The sequence below is a fragment of the Hippichthys cyanospilos genome, chromosome 9, assembly GCF_059441005.1.
Source record: "Hippichthys cyanospilos isolate Australia breed blue-spotted pipefish chromosome 9, RoL_Hcya_1.0, whole genome shotgun sequence".
NCBI classification, from domain to species: Eukaryota; Metazoa; Chordata; class Actinopteri; order Syngnathiformes; family Syngnathidae; genus Hippichthys; species Hippichthys cyanospilos.
In genome coordinates, this window is record NC_142377.1 from 2,287,501 (window position 1) to 2,309,469 (window position 21,969).

At 39.1% G+C, this 21,969-nt stretch overlaps 2 protein-coding genes across 3 annotated transcripts in view; both read left to right on the top strand.

Annotated features, from left to right (window-relative positions):
- Positions 1-2,954, top strand: part of LOC148417659 (uncharacterized) — a 3,153-nt gene extending 199 nt beyond the window's left edge. Inside the window, exons 1-3 of one of the 2 annotated variants that reach the window (XM_088423791.1) lie at positions 1-24; positions 2,034-2,230; positions 2,474-2,954. The exon at positions 1-24 is cut by the window's left edge and continues 199 nt beyond it. In XM_088423791.1, the coding sequence (XP_088279917.1) occupies positions 1-24; positions 2,034-2,230; positions 2,474-2,782 (530 nt within the window). In that variant the 3' untranslated portion in view covers positions 2,783-2,954. Of the gene's footprint in view, positions 25-2,033 lie in introns of both variants that reach the window. The other variant, XM_088423790.1, reaches the window with a different exon arrangement.
- Positions 2,955-9,743: 6,789 nt separating this feature from the next.
- Positions 9,744-21,969, top strand: part of nfasca (neurofascin homolog (chicken) a) — a 183,522-nt gene continuing 171,296 nt past the window's right edge. The window contains exon 1 of the mRNA XM_088424176.1: positions 9,744-9,879. The gene's annotated coding sequence lies outside the window, so the exon portion shown is untranslated. The remainder of the gene's footprint in view (positions 9,880-21,969) is intronic.

The window sequence follows — 21,969 nt, forward strand, 5'->3', positions numbered from 1 at the left end:
TCCAACGACTCTTATTGCAACCAGGTAAGGACGAGAGGTACTAACTGTGGGTCATGTTTTTTTTTTTTTTCTTGTCGCCTATATTACGAGACATCCCATGTGATCTTTTCCTAATTACTGCGTGCCTAGGGGTTCTTCTTCTATCAATATGTTTATCAGTTAAGTGAAAACGCACAGCTCAACCAAACGATCAGATATAAGAGCTTAAGACCTCCATTATCAACGAGTGGCGACTACTGGTCATTCAAGGAGTGAAGCGTTTATTTTCCTTACGACCTACAGCTTGTTTTGTTTGTTTGTTTTCCAATATATAAACAACAGTCCACAATGCGCTCTTAAAGACTGATATTACTGTGTAGAAGTTTAAAGTCATCAGATTAGATTTGTTGTGTTATTTCAGTCTGTTCATTAATACATTATACAAATACACTTTTCTGTTTGTCGCATTAATGACCAAAAAGAAAATATGTACACAGTGTATGCGAAGCTTTGTGCTAAAAAGGCCACTGTGAAATAAGTAAAGCCCATCGTTTTCGATTACAAAATACAAACAAAGCAAGGTTGACCTTATAGGGCCTTATAATTTAAACAAAATCAAATTACAAGATGCAATCACCAGGTTCTGGTGGGCGGAAGCATCAAACAATGCTCTATGTTTTTAATGGTGGTAACATTGTAGATTAACGCTGTTGTATTTCTGTGCAGGCAAATCACATTTTACAACATTTTGCTTTCAGCACCATAGAGTAGCAGGCTAAATTTGATTTTAATCAAACTTGTGGGAAGAAGCCGGAGTGCAAACTCCACACAAATTTGGCACTGTGATTTTTATTTTAGACTTGGAGGCACATTGTATAATGTAATGATAACATTACTTAAAGAAATGTACACAAATTACATTGATTAAAGCAATTATATAACTGAATTACAAATTCTATATTTTCAATACAAAACATTAATTAGTTGCAAATGAGTACTTATCAGTGCAAAACCTTTGCATATGCTAGCATATACCAAGGTAAAATACCTGGCACAGACGAAAATGCTAACATTGCAGCACTATAAACCATGCTGAAGATAAGAACTAACATTAGCTCAAATGTTATCCACAGTCACAAGTTGTTGAATACAAGCAAACTAATTTAGGGCATATTATCATAAATAACATTTTTACAAAGACATTACATCTTACAGGCACTCGTGGGCCAGATTTCACCAGAGAGACAGAACAACGTGTGCGTCATCGACAGTGATTTCTCGCAATTAAGTCACACCGTCCTTGCTCACTATAAAATGTAATATTAAGTGCAGCCAGAGGTGGTGCCAAAAACAAAGATCAAGTCAAACAAAGCACAAATGAATGAACAGTTAAAGGATAAACTAAATCAGCTCCAAAACTTCATTATTTTGGACCAGGCCACAGACCGGGGTTTGGGGACCTCTGCCTTAAAGAACATATCACAATGTACATTCTGTAGATGTCTCTTTAATTTAAGTGTGTTCTTACTACAAATGTCCATTCCACATTCTTTTTGCACTATCCTTTTCCATTATCATTGAATGTGAAAATGGGCCCACAAACCCTCTCGCCGCTTCCTTCCAGCCTTGGCTGTTATCTTGCACTTTCACCAACGTATTTCTCATGTGCTGACTTTTCTTCCAAGGAACTTTAATCGAGTGACTCGCTTTCGGGCAACACTCAACTGCGGGGAGGGTGGTCTAGACGGTACATTTGCATTTAGCGCAGACCACTGGAGAACCCGGGGGGGACTTCTGTCCATTAAAAACAACATGTTCTAACATGAGGATGTCCACATGTGCACTTGGCACTAGACATTCCAAGGCTGCAGTTCACTGGTAGTCTCATCAGCACGTTTTCTCTGCAGATTCCTCGTGACTAAATTGTGATAAACTGTGTCGGTTAACAAATTCAGTCGTTTTTCTTTTTTTTGTTTGTTTTTTTAATAGCTGATAAAATGCATCACTATAATGCTCTATGTCAGATCATCTGAGGTATCTCTCTAATTTTACAGAAGCTTGTACTGTCCAGTCCCATGACCACCACATCTATGACTCTGGAAGGGAAGGAAACACGCAGCCTCAAGTGAAAAAAGAACCCAAGCTCAGAAATGTTCACAGCGGGCGTATGCATGATGGAAAAGACCCAGAAGAAGAACCTTGTAGTCAACTTGAGAAGCAACTTGACTCAGAGTCTCTCTTAGTTCACACGGTATGTAGTAGAAATACTATCTCACCTTTTGCTTTGCTATCCCAGGAGACAAAGACAGACCGGGACAATGAGGGACACTCTGCAGCGAGCAGCTCTTCCACTCACAATGCACATTCAAATTGTAAAGACACTCAATGTGGTCCCCGTGTTATTCATGCAACTAGCCACAGTGGAAACGTATTGCAGCTAAAAGACACGAAATCCCTCAAGCTGCCCCCTCGTACCTCTCACCCAACCATACAGAGATGGCACAGCTGTAAGGAGTGTGGAAAAGGCTTCAGCTTTGCCTGCCAGTTGGAGGTCCACATGCGTTGGCACACGAAGGAGAAGCCGTATAGTTGTACAGTGTGCAGAAAGAGCTTTACCACGGTCAGCATGCTCAAGAGGCACCATCGAATCCATACTGGAGAGAAGCCCTTTTGTTGCCGTGTCTGTGGCAGATGCTTCAATCAGTCTGCTCACCTTAACACCCATTTCAGGCTCCACACCCGTGAAACAGCCAGCTGGAGCCGAGCACCATTTCAAAGGTGCCCTCAGGTGACAGAAAACTAAATGAAATGTATGTTGCTCAGCACAACTGTGTAAAAATGCCACTTCATCTCTCTTTCATGTTCTTTGTGTGAATAAAATGTGTTGTGAGGTGCATTGTGTATTCATCTACCTTTTGAAAGGTCTGTTTTGTGGAACTCACATCTTGCAATTAAAGTTTATTATTGCAAAAACAGTTAGCAATGGGATGATGTTCAAATATTTCACAGCGCAAACATTGTCTGATTTACTGCCTGTATTATCACATTCTGTCCCTTGACACGAGCTTGCAGTCTATTCAGTTTGTAAGTAAGGACTGTTTATTACTTATTTGTTTCATCTTAAATTGACATACAGTAGGTCTGAGAAGACCGAGATTCATCCATTGGCGTTGTAATAGTTACAAAACAACTCTAATGCATGGATAAATCATGCAATGGTTGTTCTCTGAACAACTCCAATACACTGGTGCGAAGCAAACACTTTTAGAGGGACCCTAAACTTAATACAAATCCGTACCAACCTACTGGGAATTTTGAAAATTAAACTCTAAATTTTCACTAGATAGATATAACTACAAGTATGTATGTATGTATATTTGTACACATACACTTGTCTTCAAAATTATTCATACCCTTGTGAATGTTAAGGTTCTTTTTTGTTTCTGACAATCATTTTTTTCTTAGTTTGTGAGTCATGTTATCAACAAATGAATGAAAACAGTAAGTTATTTAAGAGATTTTTAATTTCAGTGTGAAATTATTGATAGATTTCCAGAAACATATTCATACCCCTGTCAATATCTCAATAAAAATGTCTCAAATGTGTACATCTTGATGCTAAATGCTTTTTCAGGATGTCACCAGGTGAATAAATGATGGTTTTAAAACAAATTTTTAAAAGTTTGTGACAAAACTTTTTCATTTATGCGAGTTTCTTCTGTCAATTTAATTTTAAATTCACTTCTACTAAATATATACACAATGTACGGTACTTGTTTTCTTAATTTATAAAATTATTCTCCATATTCTGTTCTTTCTGTGTCATATCCATTTGGTTACCCTCCTTCTAGAGTTGGAGTTTGGAGTTTTTAGCCAATTAGAATGGATGATGCTACTTTTCGAGAGAAGTGGGAGGGCATTTTAAATAAGTGCTCCCTTGACCTCATGGATTTAATCATTGAACAAACAGAAAAAAAAAAGAGAAGATACTGTACAAGATGAAATCTGTGATTTCAGAGCGCATTGGAATTTTGAAGAATTTTTAAAGAATTGACAAAACAGACGAAGAGACAGCCTTTCAAAAAGTGAGAGAAATGCACTCAGTTGCTTAGCAAAAAAAGACATCGTGAAACCAGGGGACAAAGGGGGCGCCGTTGTGGTTATGGATAAGAGTTGTTACATCAATGAAGCTTTGAGACTATTAGGGAACAAAACTTACTGTGAACAATTACAAAATAACCCTATTGAAAACATGAAAAATGAACTGAGGGACATTTTACTCCAGGGTAAAGGCCGGAACTGGGTTTCAGAAAATGAATTTGCTTTTTTGTTGAATGAGGAACCTCAAATTCTATGCTTCTACATGCTCCTACAAGTACATAAGAACTTGAGAAATCCTGAAGGGAGACCCATCATTTCAGGCAATGGTTCTTTAACTGAGCCTAGCTCACAATTTGTGGAATATTTCATCAAGCCCCTAGTGCGAGACCTTCCATCTTTCATCGAGGACACAACTGATGTATTGTTCAAACTCAGAGAGATCACAGTCATGAGTGACATTTGATGTGGCCTCTTTGTACACAAATATTGACCACCAGGGGGGCTTGTAGCTCTTCAACATTATTTGTCATACAGGTCTGATGTTTCCCCACCCAATCACTTTCTACTCCACCTCACAGAATGGCCTTCACACATTAATGTGTTACTTTTCGAAGACTCCTTGTATAGACAACTCAAGGGCACAGCCATGGGTGCTTGTTTTGTGCCCAATTATGCAAATTTGTTTTTGGGTCATTGGGGAGAACAAAACATTTACGATTCATCTAAAAATCCCTTTTGTGACAAGATGTTCTGGGGCGTTGTATTGATGATATTTTGTTGATTTGGTCAGGGACTGAGAGTGAGCTCCTGCTGTTTCACGAGTATATGAACCTCACAAACCCAAACATAAAGCTGTCTATTGAATATTCAAGAAAATCAATCAGTTCTTTGGATTTGTTGATCGCTATTAATGATAATAATACATTGCAGACTTCTATATACAGGAAGAGCACTGATAGAAACACACTACTGAGAGCTGACAGTTTTCACATAAAGATTCTCAAAAATAATATTCCCTTTGGCCAGTTTCAGCATCTCAGACGCATCTGTGACAAAGACACTGACTTTGAGGAGTAGGCTCAAGATATAATCTCTAGGTTTTGTGTCAGATTATTCGCCCAAGCTAATTGACAATGCCATCGTGAAGCCTTGCTCAATACCTCGTTCTGAGCTCTTAAAAAAGAAAAAAAGAAAACTAACGAGCCAAGAATACCTTTAGACCATATTTTGTCACACAATACAGCAGTTGTGCCCAAAGAATGAAACAAATAATCAAAACCAATTGGAAAATAATGCAGAGGGATCCACTTGTAAAACAGGTTTTTTCCAGATCCACCAATCACAGTATTTAAGAGAGCACCAACCACATCAGACAATTTTGTAGGGAGCTTCTTACCAGCTTCCAAACAACAAAAAATCTGGTTACGGATGGAGTTAAGGGGTACTTACAAATGTGGCTCCTGTAAACACTGTGGAGGGGTTATTCAAAATAAGTGTTTTTGTGACCCGAGGACAAAAATTTCCTCCTGTCTTTGTGAAACTGCCCTGAAAAAGGCACTCATTCCGCTACGCGTGGGGATTGTTTTTAATAAATCCATGTAGGACTTGCCCAAATAATAAACACATTTTAAATTGGAATGCCTTAGTCAGAGATTTTTTCTCAATGTTCTGACATTGTATCTAGAATACCTTGGACCAAAGAGCACCCAAACCAAAAAATCCACCTCTACAAAACCACAAGAATTCAGATTTGTGTCAGCAGGCTGTATGTAATCTGCCTGCTCCCATTAGCGCTAGAGCATTTTCTTAAACAGTTGCGGGCATCTGCGCTCGTGAGTGGCCTGTATACTTAATAGACAGCTAGAGGCCTCACATTGAACATTACATAAGTGGATGCTCACTGCAGGAAGGTGGTGCAATGCTCAACAACCAAGCTAAGTTTTTCTAGGTTCCTTTATGATAATTGCAGCAGAGACAGTTTGACACCAACAGAAATAAGAGCAATGACCTAAAAACTTCTCAAGAGGGAGGCAAAACAACAACCAACCAACCATGACATGTCATGACAGTTGATGATGTTAATCGTAAAGTGGGATAAATATGGGACAAAAAAAAAACTCAGTATTCAACATTGTAACGTGAAAAAAACGTAAGCTCGGGACGCCGTAACCCGGGGATCCACTGTATATATGTGACGCTTTGTGAAACCGGAAATAACGGGAGTGGATGGACCCAACAGACACTGAACACAAAATAACAAATGAGGATGAAGTTTAATAACTAGAGGAGCACTTAACACGCGACCGGGATTAGAAAACAATAAAATCAAAACACGACGGGGCCAAATGGAAAACGAAAAGTGGCATGGATAAAAAGCGTCAATGCAAGTCCAGTACGTATGAAATAAACCACTGGAAGGGCAGAACCTAGAGGACGGCAACGTCAAAAGTTGTGCTGGATAAAAGAAACAAAGTAAAATGCTCGAAAAAGACTCGAGGAGTGAAAAAGTAAAAACAAAGGATGCGCGGAAAATGCTCAAGTGGCAAAGAGGCTACTAAGAGAAACAGCTATGAGAATTTGAAAATATATACGATAAATAGGAACTCTGGAAACTCGAAAAAACTTAGGGCATAAGAAATGCTGACACGACGGATGTTCAGAGAATAATCGGGCAGCAGACAGGCTCATCATGTAATAATATAGAGTCCCACCAGGGAGAGACGTAACAGACTATAATCATGACTATATATATATATATATATATATATATATATATATATATATATATATATATAGTGGGCCCCCGGTTAACGAACCACCTGTCTTACGTATTTTTCATCTTACAACGTGGACCACGGCGTTTTTTTGTCCCCCTCTTACGCACAAACCTTTCGTCTTTCGAACCATCCAACATGCCGGTCAGTGTGTCTGCACTATATTTTTCGCTTTGCTGCATCAACAAAAACAACTTTTCTCGCACGTCACGATAACGGCGATATGCTATTGGTCTTATAAGGTCACAGTCATGGTCTCAGTCAAGGTCTCAGTCACGGAGATGACGACAGGCTATTGGTCGATTAAGGTCACAGTCACGATCTCAGTCACGGAGATGCCGATATGCTATTGGTCGATTAAGGCAGTCACGGAGATGCCGATATGCTATTGGCCGGCGTCACGTCAATCACAGAAATGCCGATATGCTATTGGCCGAACGCCCTCATCTAGTTTGATGGCACGAGCTGGTCGGTGTGTTGTGAAGACTTTGTACACTTTTATCTGTTAGACATGGCTTCTAAAATTGCAAGTGGCGGTAAAGGAAGAGGATGATGACAATAGAAACGAAACAGGAGATAATAAAAAAATACGAAGGAGGCGCACGCATAGTTAACCTTGCTAGTGAGTATTGGCGTAACCGCTCGACAATCGGTACAATTCTCAATGACCATGACTTTCCTTGCCAGGGGACGGGCCTGGGTCAACAACAAAATGGAGAGGCTTCTATTATGGATTAAAAAGAAGGAAATCGCCGGTGATATGTTTCCGTTTGAAAAAAGTTTTCGTTGAAGAAAATGAAAAAATAAAAATTCTGCGGAATCCTCTCTGCTCCCCTCCGCCTCCACCCACCACCAGCTCAAGTCACGTCGCCCCAAAGGTAAATGTCATTTTTCCTTTGTATGTTTATGTTATTTAATTTAACTGTACAGTAGATTGTTACTAATTTTTAATATGTGTATAAAGTTGTGATGTTTTTACCTAAACTTTTTGCACGCGTTGCACGAATTCACTAATTAACATAGGTTTGGATTGCCCGTCATACGGCGAATTCGAGTTACGAGCCTAGCCGCTGAACGGATTAAGGTCGTAACATGGGGGCCCACTGTGAGTAAATATATATATATATATAAGTAAATATATATATATATATATATATATATATATATATATATATATATATATATATATATATATATATATATATATATATATATATACAGTGATCCCTCCTACTTCGCGGTCTCAGATATCACGGTCTCAGTACTTCGCGGGTTTTTCCAGGAAAAATTAAAAATATTTCAGAATGAAAAATAATTTAAAAAATGCGCAAAAATGGAAAAAAATTGAAAAAAGCAAAAAAGTACATTATACAGTACTGTATTAATCAAATAACTAAGTATTATTAGTTAATAACTATGTTAAGAATTCTTCAAGCGTTAGAGTTCGTGACGTTTTTTTATCTTATTTTGAAAGGCATGCTTTTAATTTGTCGGGTCGCGTTGCATTTCCGTTTTCTGTTTTACGTTCTCTGTGCGTCATTCGGCTCGTTACGGTGACGTAGTGAATGACAACGTAAGCTCTTATTTATAGTTTATTATCATTTGTGTTGATAACGCACGCTACTGCCTATGTTCAGTAAGCGATGATTTTTTATTCTGTTTATGTGTTCGTTTGTGTATATATGTATATATATATATATATATATATATATATATACACACACACACACACACACACACACACACACACACACACACACAGTGTAAGGGACCCGAGTTAAAATCCAGCTTGCTCCGGCCTTCCGGTATGAAGTTTGCATGTCATCCCAGAGCCCGCGTGGTTTCCCTCTGGGCACAGGTCACAACCTTTGTCAGCTGCATAATTAATATAATAATTATTATAAGATATATTTGAATAGGGGCGGCTCAGTGGCGCAGTGAAGAGCACGTCCGCCTCACAGTTAAAGGGAACCAAGTTCAAATTCACCTCGCTCTAGCCTTTCTGTTGGGAGTTTGGATGTTCTCCCTGCATGGTTTCTCTCCAGGCACTCTGGCTTCCTCCCACACTCCAAAAGCATGCATGGCAGGTGATTGGACATAGTAAATTGTCCTTAGGTGTGATTGGGTGCGTGAATGGTTGTTCGTCTCTGCGTGCCCTGCAATTGGCTGGCAACCAGTTCAGGGTGTCTCCTGCCTATTGTCGTAAGCCATCAGGGATAGGCACCAGCAAGCCTGCGACCCTTGTGAGGATAAGCCGCTCTAGTAGATGGATGGAGGGCTATACCTACAGTTGCGTCTTTGTGTGTTTTCACACTCCAAGGTCATGTTTGCTATTTTCTTTTTTGTTGTTTCGTGACCAGTCCTCTTCATTTGGCTTTAGAGCAGTCATGAAGGTGCCCCAGCGGCCACATGGTATGAAGATCAGTCACCAAAATGTTTCATTTCCTGGCTAGAATTGCCCCCCCCCCCCCCCCAAAAAAAAAAAAAAAAAAAAAAAAAAAACTCATATTTTACAATAAATTAAATCGCCAATGTGTCAAACATAATATGACTTTCATCATTCATGTAAATATATCTATCTGGGGAAAGTTTAAACTGCCACGATATGTCCTCTTAATCAGAGCGTCATAGTTCGACTAGTGGGGGCGCTAAGATTGTTAAGTTTGTAATTAATTGGACTTAGTAGTAGTATTGAATTTCGAAAGCTGTACTTCATTATGAAGTGAATTTGACACAGAATCGGCAACAATCAGGCGCAGTGAGAAATAATGATAAAAAACACAGTCGTCGACAACAGCCGGTTGCATGCGGGCCGCACTCTTGTGGATCAACGCGAGAACAACTGACACAGAGGGAGGAGGAGTGCTGAATCGAAGACGTGGGAGAGGAGTAGCACCTGCGCCGCATAGAGAGGGAACACACAGCATCCCAGCTCGGATAACAGAGAGCATCGAGAGGAAGTCGCTGCTACTTCTGATGTCGCCGCAGAGCTGAAAAGGTGGCGAGTACAGCCAAAAGAACGCAGGTAAAGTGACGCGTTTGCACTTTTTAACCCGGTGTTTGTTATTGACTGTGATGCCCATAACATGACGCATCGCCTACCACACCGAATAATCTTAAAATGATCATAGGAAATATTACAATTGTGCTAGAGATCGAGTGTTTATGTCTGTTGTTGTTTTTTTTTCGGACTCAGTGTATTGCCGACCTTAGCTCACCCGCCTGCGCGTCAGCTGGTGGATGCTGCGGGTTTATGGAGTCATTTTTTGTTTTTGCTGCTCTGCGCAAATTAAAGAGACATGTTCCAAAGTCCATTGAAATGACTCGGCATTGCCTCGCCGTCTGCACCTGGAGAGGCCCGCAAGTGTGTGTGATGCTAACATACAGTAGATGTCATTACAGGGGACGTGCGAACCGAGACAGCTCGGTTGATCGCAATCAAGTTGTATTAGTATGGTTTAACCCTCAAGGTTGCAGCGTGGGATGCATAAGGCGAGCCGCAACTGTCTCTGCACCACAGCGTATTGAAATAGAAACAGCAAGGCAGTTACTCTATAGGGCAAGCTAGTTTGCCTTACATCACGTCTGAACTCATGCGGATCATGCAGTACATTTGCACAATGACCTTGAATTTAATATGGAGTTGCTGTCACAAAATGAGTGCAGTGCATGTTTTCAAATAAAAAAAGGCCCATAGTTGGCAGTTGACAGACTCCAAAAAGAAGATTTTTTTTTTTATTGACATCAATATAGTGGTGGGAAATGTATATTTTCCTTAAAGGTAAAGGGAGGCCTAAATCGTCATGAAGCCTTTTAAGCATTTCCTATTTCCACTCAAGCCACTAATAACAAACCTCGTAGTATCCACGCCCAGAGATCCTTTGGCTGTCATAGGAAAGTTGCTGCTGTTTCCTAGCAGGATTAATGAGTCAGTCCGACTTAGAAAATGCTGCCTTGGTGACCATGAAAATCTGTCAACACTCATGTTTCTACATTAGGGTAAATCCTGCTTCATTGTTTTCGTGTCAAATATCCATCCATCCATTTTCTAAAGCCGCTTATCCTCGCATGGGTCGCAGGCTTGCTGGTGCCTATCCCAACTGGCTTCGGGCAGTAGGCGGGCGACACCCTGAACTGGTTGCTAGCCAATTGCAGGGCACGCAGAGATGAACGACCATTCACGCACCCAATCACACATACGGACAATTTTGTATGTCCAATACACCTGCCATGCATGTTTTTGGAGTATGGGAGGAAGCCAGAGTGCCCGGAGAGAAACCATGCAGGGAGAACATCCAAACTCCACACAGAAAGGCTGGAGCAAAGTGTGTTTGAACTTGGGTCCCTTTAACTGTGAGGCGGACGTGCTATTCACTGCGCCAGTGAGCCGTCCTGTATCAAATATATCTTAGAATAATTATGCAGCCCACAAAGGTTGTGACCTGTTTTTTCCTGACGCTGCATGTGAAAGGCCTTCTTACTGCCCTTCTGTAGTGTAATGAGAGCTGAACGGCTGAATGTAGGAAGAATGAGCTTAGGCATGTTTCTGTGGTTACCAGAGTTGGCCAACTTACATTTTTTGCTGGTTCGACAGTCATCAATGCCCCGCCCCCCTTCCGTCATTGTTGGTCCACCTTTTTTTTTTTTTTTAAATTGTCGGTTCATCAGACAACCGCCGATTCGTCACCAACTTCCGTCATCAACCCTGCCATCGCTCACTTTCGTCATCATGACCCCATAAGCCCCCTTTTTTGTTTTTGTTTTTCAGCTTGCATTTAAAATTAACCTAACATCTGTAATTATACTATTTAACAGACTTTAAACATATAAACAAATAAACTAAAGCTTTTGACGTTAAGTCATCTTGTCCACTAATTCTGCATGTAAGCGTATGCTGTTGAGACTAAACTGCAATTGGCAGCCATATCCACCGGGAGTCATTATCCTGCTTTACATTAGGGGTCCCTAAACTTTTTATCACCACGGACTGGTCAATGCTTGAGAATTTTATTGTGGAGATGGAACATAAAAATATAAACTCACCATTAACGCCAAAGGTTGTTTCATCACACAGATGTGATGTCGGGAGTCTCAAACATTCTTTTAAGGCTTCCGCCATTTGCAAGCTCATCTGGTCTGTTCACAGATAGATCGAAAATCCATTCTTTGTCAGTTTGTAGGCCCTTTTTGTCGAGGAAATACTGCTTGAAGTCCTGACCGCTAGAAATCACTATTTCAAGTAGAACTTCTGGTATTGCCTGTTTGACACTCTCTTTTTCTTCGAGGTTGTAGACTCGTCACCTGTCTATTGACCAAGCCTTTTCCCTTTCCCAAAGGCGTTGCACTCATTTTACTTCTTTGCGAGTGAAATTTTGGCACTCAAGCCACCAAAATGAATCCAAATGAATTTGGCCAATTTTAAAAAGAAATGTTTTTTCATAATCCGGTATTGAGTTTGCATGTTCTCCTCGTGTCTGTATGGGTTTTCTCCGGGCACTTCAGCTTCCCCCCACATTTCAGAAGCATGTATCGCAGGTGTATCGGACACTCCAAATTGTCCTTAGGTGGGAATTTTTACCTTAAATTTGCATTCTCACCTCATCTAAACATGTGGAATCGCTAGACTGAGAATCAATAGCATACTATCAGTTTCAAATCATTATGCTGGGTACACACCAAATGCGATCGCGTCGAAAAAGCGGCCAGTTTTGTATTGTAGTCAATGGTGTTCGTGCGACAAGGCGCCATTGCGTGTCGATTGACGCAATGAACGCAAATGGAGAGATGTGAGTCGCAGCACGACGGCACGCGAAGCCGTGTGGCGCGAAATTCTGCCTGTTGCGTGAAGTTAAACATTTTTAACTTTTGTCGTGTGTCGCGTCGCGACAACCAATCAACTTCTGGAACGTTCAACGTCTCATGCAGAGGGCAGGAATGAATCATGGCGGCCGCTTTGCGGTCACCCGGAGCTATCCAACACAGCCAGCTTAGCTTTCAATACAAAACGGAGCCAAGCAAGAGCACTCACATGGCTTGTAGAATGGCGGAAGGGAGAACTTCGGACAACTGGTATGTGCTGCGTTTGTTTCCTTTTTTAAGAGCTGTAGAACGAACTGTAGTTACTGTGCCAAAATAACAATAGTGCAGCACTTACAGCTGTGTATTTAGCACAGAGAGTATTGGCCACTTGATTGTGACATTGAAACTTTTTTTTTTTGGCCGACGAGTATTGTTGCAAAGCGAGGGACATGCACTCTAAAAAAGAATAAAGTTGCTGTAGGAGAAAATATTGGATCTGCTACATCCCAGAAAAGTGAAAGTTCTCAGCAATGCTCTTCTTTCCAGATCTACCGTGAAGTGCACAGCAAGCTCGCTCTCCTCTCCTCGCGAATGAGCGTAGCAACGTGAATTTTCGTGTTGGGTGTTCACGTAGCATTACACTGATCTCTAGAGTTCAAATCATTGACTGAAATAGCTTTTCAGGATTTGATGCTTGAAAGGTAAAGACAAAACACACTTTTTGTGTCTATAAAATTGCACACATTATACTGCAAGTGATCAGGTCACTCATATGAATTTTATTCACAAGATGGCCATCAGTAATTTGCATTCGTGAGTGGGCACGCTCTGCTTCTGAAAGGATATTTACTCCCAGCATGAATTAAAGATGTTAAGACCATCAGTAAAGCTTTCCTGACAATCATGAGATACAGTCACTTTTTTTTTCTGGAATAGATCTCATAATATCTTCAGCAATGCTTTCATGGGGGGCTTCATTTTATGACTGAGTCATCAGAGATATAGATGCACTTTCAAAAACTAGGCAGGATATTATTTTTGAGTTATTGACAAAAATATGAGGTAGAATATATTAATAGATACAGAAGATAAAATATATTCATATCTCATTTCTGAGACATTAGCCTAATTTTGTAAAATTGCATCGTATATACTATATATATATATATATATATATATATATATATATATATATATATATATATATATACACACACATGCGTACACACACACGCTCACACACATAGATAGAGAGGACTATATGGTCTATCTATACAGAGAAATGTGACCCTTGGGTGTGGGTGTCTGGTGTCAGCAGATTTGCTTCCTCTCATGAGTGACTCGAGAGGAAGGGAAGAAGGGATGAACATCCATACTGAACAAGTTCTGTTTTAACTTTATTTTTTACAATCCATCATGTTTTTTACAAAGGAAAATAAAATAAAAAGGTAATTATTCTGTTCATATATGTACCAAAAGAGGTCAGTATTGTAAAACAATTTTCAGGCAAAAATGATAGCTTTCACAAACTTAGGACAGAAGAAGTGATGTACTGAATATGAACAAAACATCAAGGAGTTTTGGCAATTTGGAGAAGAAAAGATTTCGACACGAAAGCAAACACTGGCACAGAAATATATTCAATTAAAGAACTTGATTGGGAATATCGTGGTTTTTGTGATGTGTTTATACATGTAAGTCTTCATATCTCCTCTTACTTCCTCTACTCACCTTATTTTTTCCCTAGACATTTCACAAAGAAAATGTGAAATACTGTACTAGAAAATTGAAATTGAAGCTGTGCTGACCTTAAAGAAATCAGTGGCCAGTATGTCTTGAGATGGTGCACAATTGGCATAAGATTGACACGATTCCTTTTCTGTGTGGTGAATGTTCTTTTAAGTGAATGTTAAACTGACAATATGTAAGATTAGGAGTTTTTTCATTAAAAACGAATAAATTAAATAATTGTAAATTTCAAAAACTTGCAAATGAATGTGTTCTTATCGACCAACAGTATGTTTTAAATCTAATCGCAGGTCTAGTTATCATTAAATTATATTACATTACATTATATACATTATATTACATGTCGATTATACTACATGTCTGTTATAGCTGTGGACAGCCAGAGGAGGAGTGTGTAGTGTCACATTTACCGTAATGCATCTAAAGCGCCTACGGGTGCATGCGTGAAATTACACATACTCCTTTTAAGGTTAAATTACTGTCGTAACTCACAGGGTGACCCCAAAAAAATGGGCCCCAACTCTAATTAGACCCCATTTGTTAGTGTTTTGTCCGAATGAAATGAAATGAAAACTTTGGTCATAACTGGTTTCTTATATTCAAAACATCACATCAAAACACTAGGGTCTTTGGCCTTTTTTTCTCCGTTCTACAGCATATGTTCTAGATGGCCTCCATTTAGCTCCGTGCATTTCTTGAGGCGCAGCACGAAGTTGTCCATGACGTTCTTACAGACTGAATTGGTAATGGCTCTCGTCTCCTCCCTGATGGCTTTCTTGAGTTCCGTGATGGTTCTGGGTTTCCCTGCGTAGACTCTGTCCTTAAGATAGCCCCAAAGAAAAAAATCTGCGGGGCTTAGGTCCGGGCTATGGGGTGCCCACTCAAAATCAGTATTGAGATTGATCACTCGGCCTCCGAAGTTCTCTTTCAGCAAATCTCGGGACAGGTTTGAGATGTGAGAACTTGCTCCGTCTTGCTGGAACCAGAACTTGCTCATGAGCGACGGGTAGATGGTCTGGACAACTTCGTGCTGCGCCTCAAGAAAACGCATGGAGCTAAATGGAGGCCATCAAGAACATATGCTGTAGATTTTCTAAGTTACCTTGTATAAAACGCACCAACACTTGTCAACATGTCATGGCAACATTTCAAAAATATAGAATAACTCTCATCTTTTGTAAACCCTTCTTATTTTCCTGTATTCATACCCGTAAGTTATAAATTTGTTGCGCGTTAAGTTGAGCTTGTTTCAGATTTCCCACATTCTGAGCGGTCATTGGATGCCTTGCCAGTGTAATGATGAATGCGTGTAGTTGTTTTCCCCTTTCCTTGCATTCATTTGATCATAATTAACCCAAAGTTAAGCAGCAGCCGTGATTCACCAAATTTTCGATTGTGTGTTTATATGCCAAAAGACCGCAATTAATCAACGAGTCAAATGGAATACCTTTCCATGTTCTCTACCTGGTGCACTCTCAATTGAATCAGCTGGAGACATCATAACCTTTACATGATCCTCTCCGTTTTAGTAATAGTCCTTTGTGTGAACTGTGAACAAGGATGGACTTGGACGTTGGTTCAGTCTGCTTGCTTCTTCTATTGAAAATAATATCATAAAACTTAGCTAATGTAAGCTACAACAGGCACAGTGGCTAACAGTTGGTGCCCCGTCCTGCTCGTCCCATTATCTGATATCTGATATAAAAATACACATCTGTGCGTCAAAACTGACTGATCAATTTGTAACTTACTGTTTATAAGATGCACCCATACGTTTGACCTGCATTTAAAAAAAAAAAAAAGCGTGTCTCCTATTTGGGTAATTCCAGTAATTAATGTGGCACCCTGTCCTTGAAATCATTCAAGCCCAAACCACCACAGTCTTGCCTTCAAAAGTATAAATGCATTTTTTTGTATGTAGCCTACAGTATTTCCTATTTTTTTCTTTGTACTTGGTCAACCATATTTCAAATGGCTAATCATGTAGCCTATTACAGTGGGGAGGGGAGCATTGGAGGAGGCTAATGGTACAGCGCTGGCTGGCTGCCAGGTGTTGAGGATAAGTAGAATATGAAGAGATCATAGGGCTGGAGAGAGGCTGGGAAGCATTCTGGAGTCTGCTGCTGCTCCAGGCAACAGTCTCCACTGAGACCACCACTGAGAGGAATACATTGATTTTCATGCATACCAAAAAAAAAAAAAAAAAGGTGGATTGCAAATAGATCAGTTGGCATTTGCTATATACACGTTGTTTTCAGTGTGACAATTACACTTTCAATTTTCCAAAATATTTCACATACAATTTCTATTTTTATCTGCTTTTACAAATAGTCAACAATATTTCTCAGCTACTTTCAGTTGTCCAGGTGAGAGCAGCAGAGAGCTGTTGAGAAGGTGCGCGTATTGAATGTATTTGTGCGGGGACGTTGACTTGTTGTTGCAACTTGCGGTTTATCCCATCAGGGGTCGCCCCAGAGAATCATACGGATCTCATTGTTGTATGAATGTATTCTTTCAGACAGGGGTTCGCAAACATTTTCCTGTCAGGGACCCCTTTTAGAAAGGACTCCTATTGCAAATGTTTGCGGAAACAAAACAAAAGAATAATTTAAGACGTGCTCTTTTTATTCAGTGGCATATTCATTTGGACAAGTGTAATTGTTACTTTTCAGCTTCACTGATGTTTAGAAAATCAAAACAGCAAATTACACCCCTCCTTATAATAAAACGGGTGAATTTTCCCCCCAAAAGGTTGCTGCCAATTATTTCGTCATAAACAGCATTATAAAATACAATTACGCTTTAGCTCCTGATAACAAACTGGGTCACCCCCAATCCCCCAAAAAAAAGGTTGCTGCCAATTAATAAACAAAAACAGCAAGCTTCATCGGCTTGTTCGCAAGCAATTGTAGGAATAAAATGCATTTTGACGAATTTAAAAAATATTATACTTTTAAAAGTATATGAAACTGGTTGAATTGATTGCTTTATTGAAGAGTCATGAATACTTTCACAATTTAATATCAAATGAAATGAATTGAACGCAAATATATATTTTTTGATGAATAAACCAATGTACTGTCCTTCCTCGATGTTCCAATGACTTTTATCTAGGTAGACAGGCAGCCAAAACCAAATGAGTGTAACTCTTCTCTAATTTAGTTGTGTCAGTAGTACAGCTCTCACTCATTTATAATGTAAAACTGTAAATACAAGAGCACAGCAAACATAACTCAGGTAAGTCCCATATTCAAAAATCTCCCTAAATGTACACAAGCTGCATAGATTTAAATCAATCATAAACTTAATTACAGATGATATTGCTTTCTAAACATAACGTTAATTAGATACAAACAAGTATGATTAACAATGCAAAGAATTTGCATACCGTCTTTCCCCACAACAAGAAGCACTTTCAACAGTGGCCAGAGGCGACGCTAAAAACAAAGACTAAGACAAACAAGGCACAAATCTGCAACTGTTAAAAGACAAACTAAATCAGTTCTAAAACACTCAAATTATTTCACGTACCCACTGCAGTCCGGCTACGGACTCCCGATGGTCCGCGGCCCCCACTTTGAGAACCATCGCTTTAAGAGATTTCTGATTTTAAAAAATAAAGTAACTTTGAGGGCTTTGAGGACAGCAATTAAAAAATCACAAAAGACTTGAAATGCAGTAGGCCACTTTCGTGAAAACTAGATAAAATAATGGAATCAAACAAATTACAAAACAGTTTCTCATGTTATTTTTTTGGTGATCCAATGGTCATTTTACGTGACATTTATAAATCTTCTTTACTCTCTTTAATTTATCCAATATCTATAGCCTATCGCTTGTCCTCAGAGTTGCGAGTAACTGGAGTATATGTCAGCTGAAAGGCAACAGTTTTATCATGAAACATTTTTTCATACATTTAAAAATATGTTGATTGTCTTAGTTGATGAATGTATTGAGTGTATTTTTTCCATTAGCTTTATGTAACATATTTGGTGTTTTGAGATCAGTAACATCAAATTATTTCAAGTTCTCTTCCTGTAGGTCTATAAATGTCGGTTCAAGCTTACTGGGTGGGATCCTGATTTTAGTGTCAATATCTGGAAACAAAGAAGCCAGGAGGAAATCCGAGCAGTAGACAAAGGTCAGAACTCTGTTCAATTGATGCACACTGACAAAAGTCCCAAAAATGATTTGGTCCCTAAATTGAGCTGCCCCATAGTTTCGATTAAAATCAATTCCTCTGAGACAAAGCATCTTGTTTGGTCAAAAGCTGCTATGCAAATGTCAGTAGAAAATATATGTGATTCTTGTCTCATCTCCTTTGTATGTCCTGATATACTGTGTTTCAAGGTTTGTGTATTCAGGATCTACAAGAATGATGTCATATGGCTCTTTGTTGTGTGAGTGTATCAAAAATAAGTCGCATGTTGGTTGGCATTATCATACAATACAGCAATTTCCTTTTTTAAAATGTTACTCATTTTTCATTATACCACGAAAAGAGTACTTTTTACTAGACTAATAGATATACAGTCATTGTGCAGCACTAGAGCGCTAACGCACTCAAACTGCTCCTCTACAATGCAAATCAAGGACATACAGTATATGACACATTGACCTTTTCGGATATAATAAGGCCAGTGAAAAAAGCAGCTTTGCTTAACATGACTGACTGTTTGACACCACATCTGTCTTTTTAATTTGGTGCTTGTTAGTTAGTGCTTGGTGTTTCCTATGTAAAAAATAAAACCATTATGGACTTAATGCATGCAGCATCAGCAAAATAAGGAATAGAATAGAATAGATTAGAATAGAATGTTTTTGTAGTCATTGTACAGCATGTATACAATGAATTTGGGAGCGCCATTCTGATTGGTCCATATTAACCCCTAGGGGAAATTTTGACCCAACTCGGGCTTTCAGATGTCTTTGATGTGTGATATCAAAGGAGAAGCACACAAAAAATACTAGGACGCTAAAATATTGCAATGGATGTCAGAATATGTCGACTTTCAATATAGCATCCTGCTGTCCCTTCTAAATGCTTGAAAATGGAAGGTCAAGAGGTACACCTTGTAGATGTCATATTTAGCCCATGTTGGGCTCATTTACTGCCATTCAAAATTAGACAGTGGACCCCCATGTTACGGTGTCCCTGGCTTACGTTTTTTTTCATGTTGCAATGTGGAATAATGGGGTTTTTCGGCCCCTCCTTAAGGTATTTTTCCTGCTTTGTGACAAAAACAACAGTCATGACTCTAGGGGGTTGGCTGTATTTGTGTTGTCTTGCCTCCATCTGCAGGTTTTTTTTAGGTAATTACACTTATTTTCTGTTCTGTTGATTAACTGCCTCCGTGCAGCGGGTCACAACAATGCTGGTCTGCTATTGGTCAACCTCTCCTCATGGAGATGCTGGGCTGCTATTGGTCGGCCTCACTCATTTCAAAATGGCGGTATGGTAAAGCTTTGTTTTATCGTGAGTAGTTACAAAACTGTATTTATATTGCATTTTACTGCTTAATTCAAACTTGAAAGGGTTAGTTATGGGTCCCAAGATTGCTAGTGATGTTAAAGAGAGAAGTAAGAAAATGATTTATATCGAAACGAAGCTGGAGATAATCAAGAAATACGAAGATAGCCAAGCCTAGGCTAACCTTACTAGGGAATATGGGCATAACAAGTGCCACACAAAGCCAAATAAATCCTTTCTAAAAAAAATTTTTATGATGTTTTCTGATTTTATACATGTACAGTATATTATATGTACGTAGCACTTACTATACTATTTTGGTTAAAATTTTTTATATGTTTGTACAATTTTGATCTTTTAACCTGAGGTTCTAAACGCATCAGCTATTTAACATAGGTTTGAATTGCCTATAATACGGTGAATTTGCCTTACAAACCCAACCGCGGAACGGATTCATCTTGTAACAGGGGGGCTCACTATACAAATATTTGCGTTAATCCTTTCAACGGCAACAGGGAGCAGTAACATTTTTTGTGTTGGGACCCCAAAATCACTGGGAGCAGACAATTTATGACATTTGCAAGCCCTTCAATGACTTGGATGGCTTAGCCTGATACTTTTAATGCAAAGTTCTTGCTATTCATTGTGGGACTTGTACTTGGCAAGAGACCGATCCAAGAACCACATGTTGCAGGAAAGCTATTATTTTGCTGCAGGGAAGAACTTTATTTCATGCAACACATAACAGAATATCTGGATATTCCTGTCTGCAAATTCTGCAGCACTGAATAGCTGTTAATGTTTTGTTTTTCCCCCTACAAAAATGTACAGCCATGGAATAGGTGTGTGTGGGTGTGTGTGCGTGAGGGAGCATTCGTGTGTGCGTGTGTGTGTGTGTGTGTGTGTGTGTGTGTGTGTGTGTGTGTGTGCGTGCGTGGGTGAACATGTGTAAATATATAATTGTATGGATAGAACTGATGCCACTGAAAATTTTGAGGGGTTGAAAGATAAAACTATATGTGTATTTGACAGTGTTAAGACCCTTTTAAAATCAGTCCAAGTTGGGGATAATAAGGCCAGGTTTGTGAAAAATCTCTGAACACCCAGGGGTTAAATAAATATGCACTAAACAATAACCATAATTGAATAAATTGTTGTTGTTTTCAGGGGTCCTGTTCTGTTGTTATTTTGAGTGTTAATTGGGGGAAAAGCTTTCTCTGAGTCTGTTAGCAGACAATTTATGACATTTGCAAGGCTTTCAATGACTTCCTTAGGTGGTTTAGGCTTACACTCATAATGCAATGTTTTTGCTTTTCATTGTGTTTGTATGATATGATTGCTTGATATGATCATCATCATGGTTATCTTTTTTTGTTTAGCACCATCCTCTTACCCAATAGCTCCTGCTACTGTATGCTGGAACAAGTAATGCATTTTTGTTTGTTCCATATCACAGGAGCGCAGTGCAGTTATATGGGAATAGAAAAGTTTACTGTAACCTGATGTTTTGGGTTTTTGGTTGGGTTTTGGGTTTTTCTCAATGAGGCTTCAAAGTAGCTTCATAGTCACCCTAAACAGACAGAATTTCTGGACATAGCTGTAAGATTTCAGCTCCATTGTTAAGCTTGAAACTTGTGCCGGAGATTGATACCTAAAGGCTTGTTCCCTCCATATATCCCATCTGTCACACCAACATTTATTTCAGGAGATAAAGGACTACAGCTTGCTGGTTAGTGGTAGCCTCTCACTAACAAAAGTCATTTTTCATTATGAAGAACTGCCATAACCAGAAAACAAAGAGTTGCTTCTTTGCTGGCTGAATCCCTCTCTGACAAAACACCATTGCTTTATTGATCAAAATTAACACTTAACAGTTAAATCAATAGAAGGGTAAATGCATAAAAAGACAATGCTGGAAGTCACAAAAATACAAACTGGTTAACAGTGTATCCGTCTTGACTAAAGCCAAACGTGCTCTCAACCATTAAAGACTGAAAATCCTTTATATATATATATATGTATTTTTTATATATATATATATATATATATATATATATATATATATATATATATATATATATATATATATATATATAT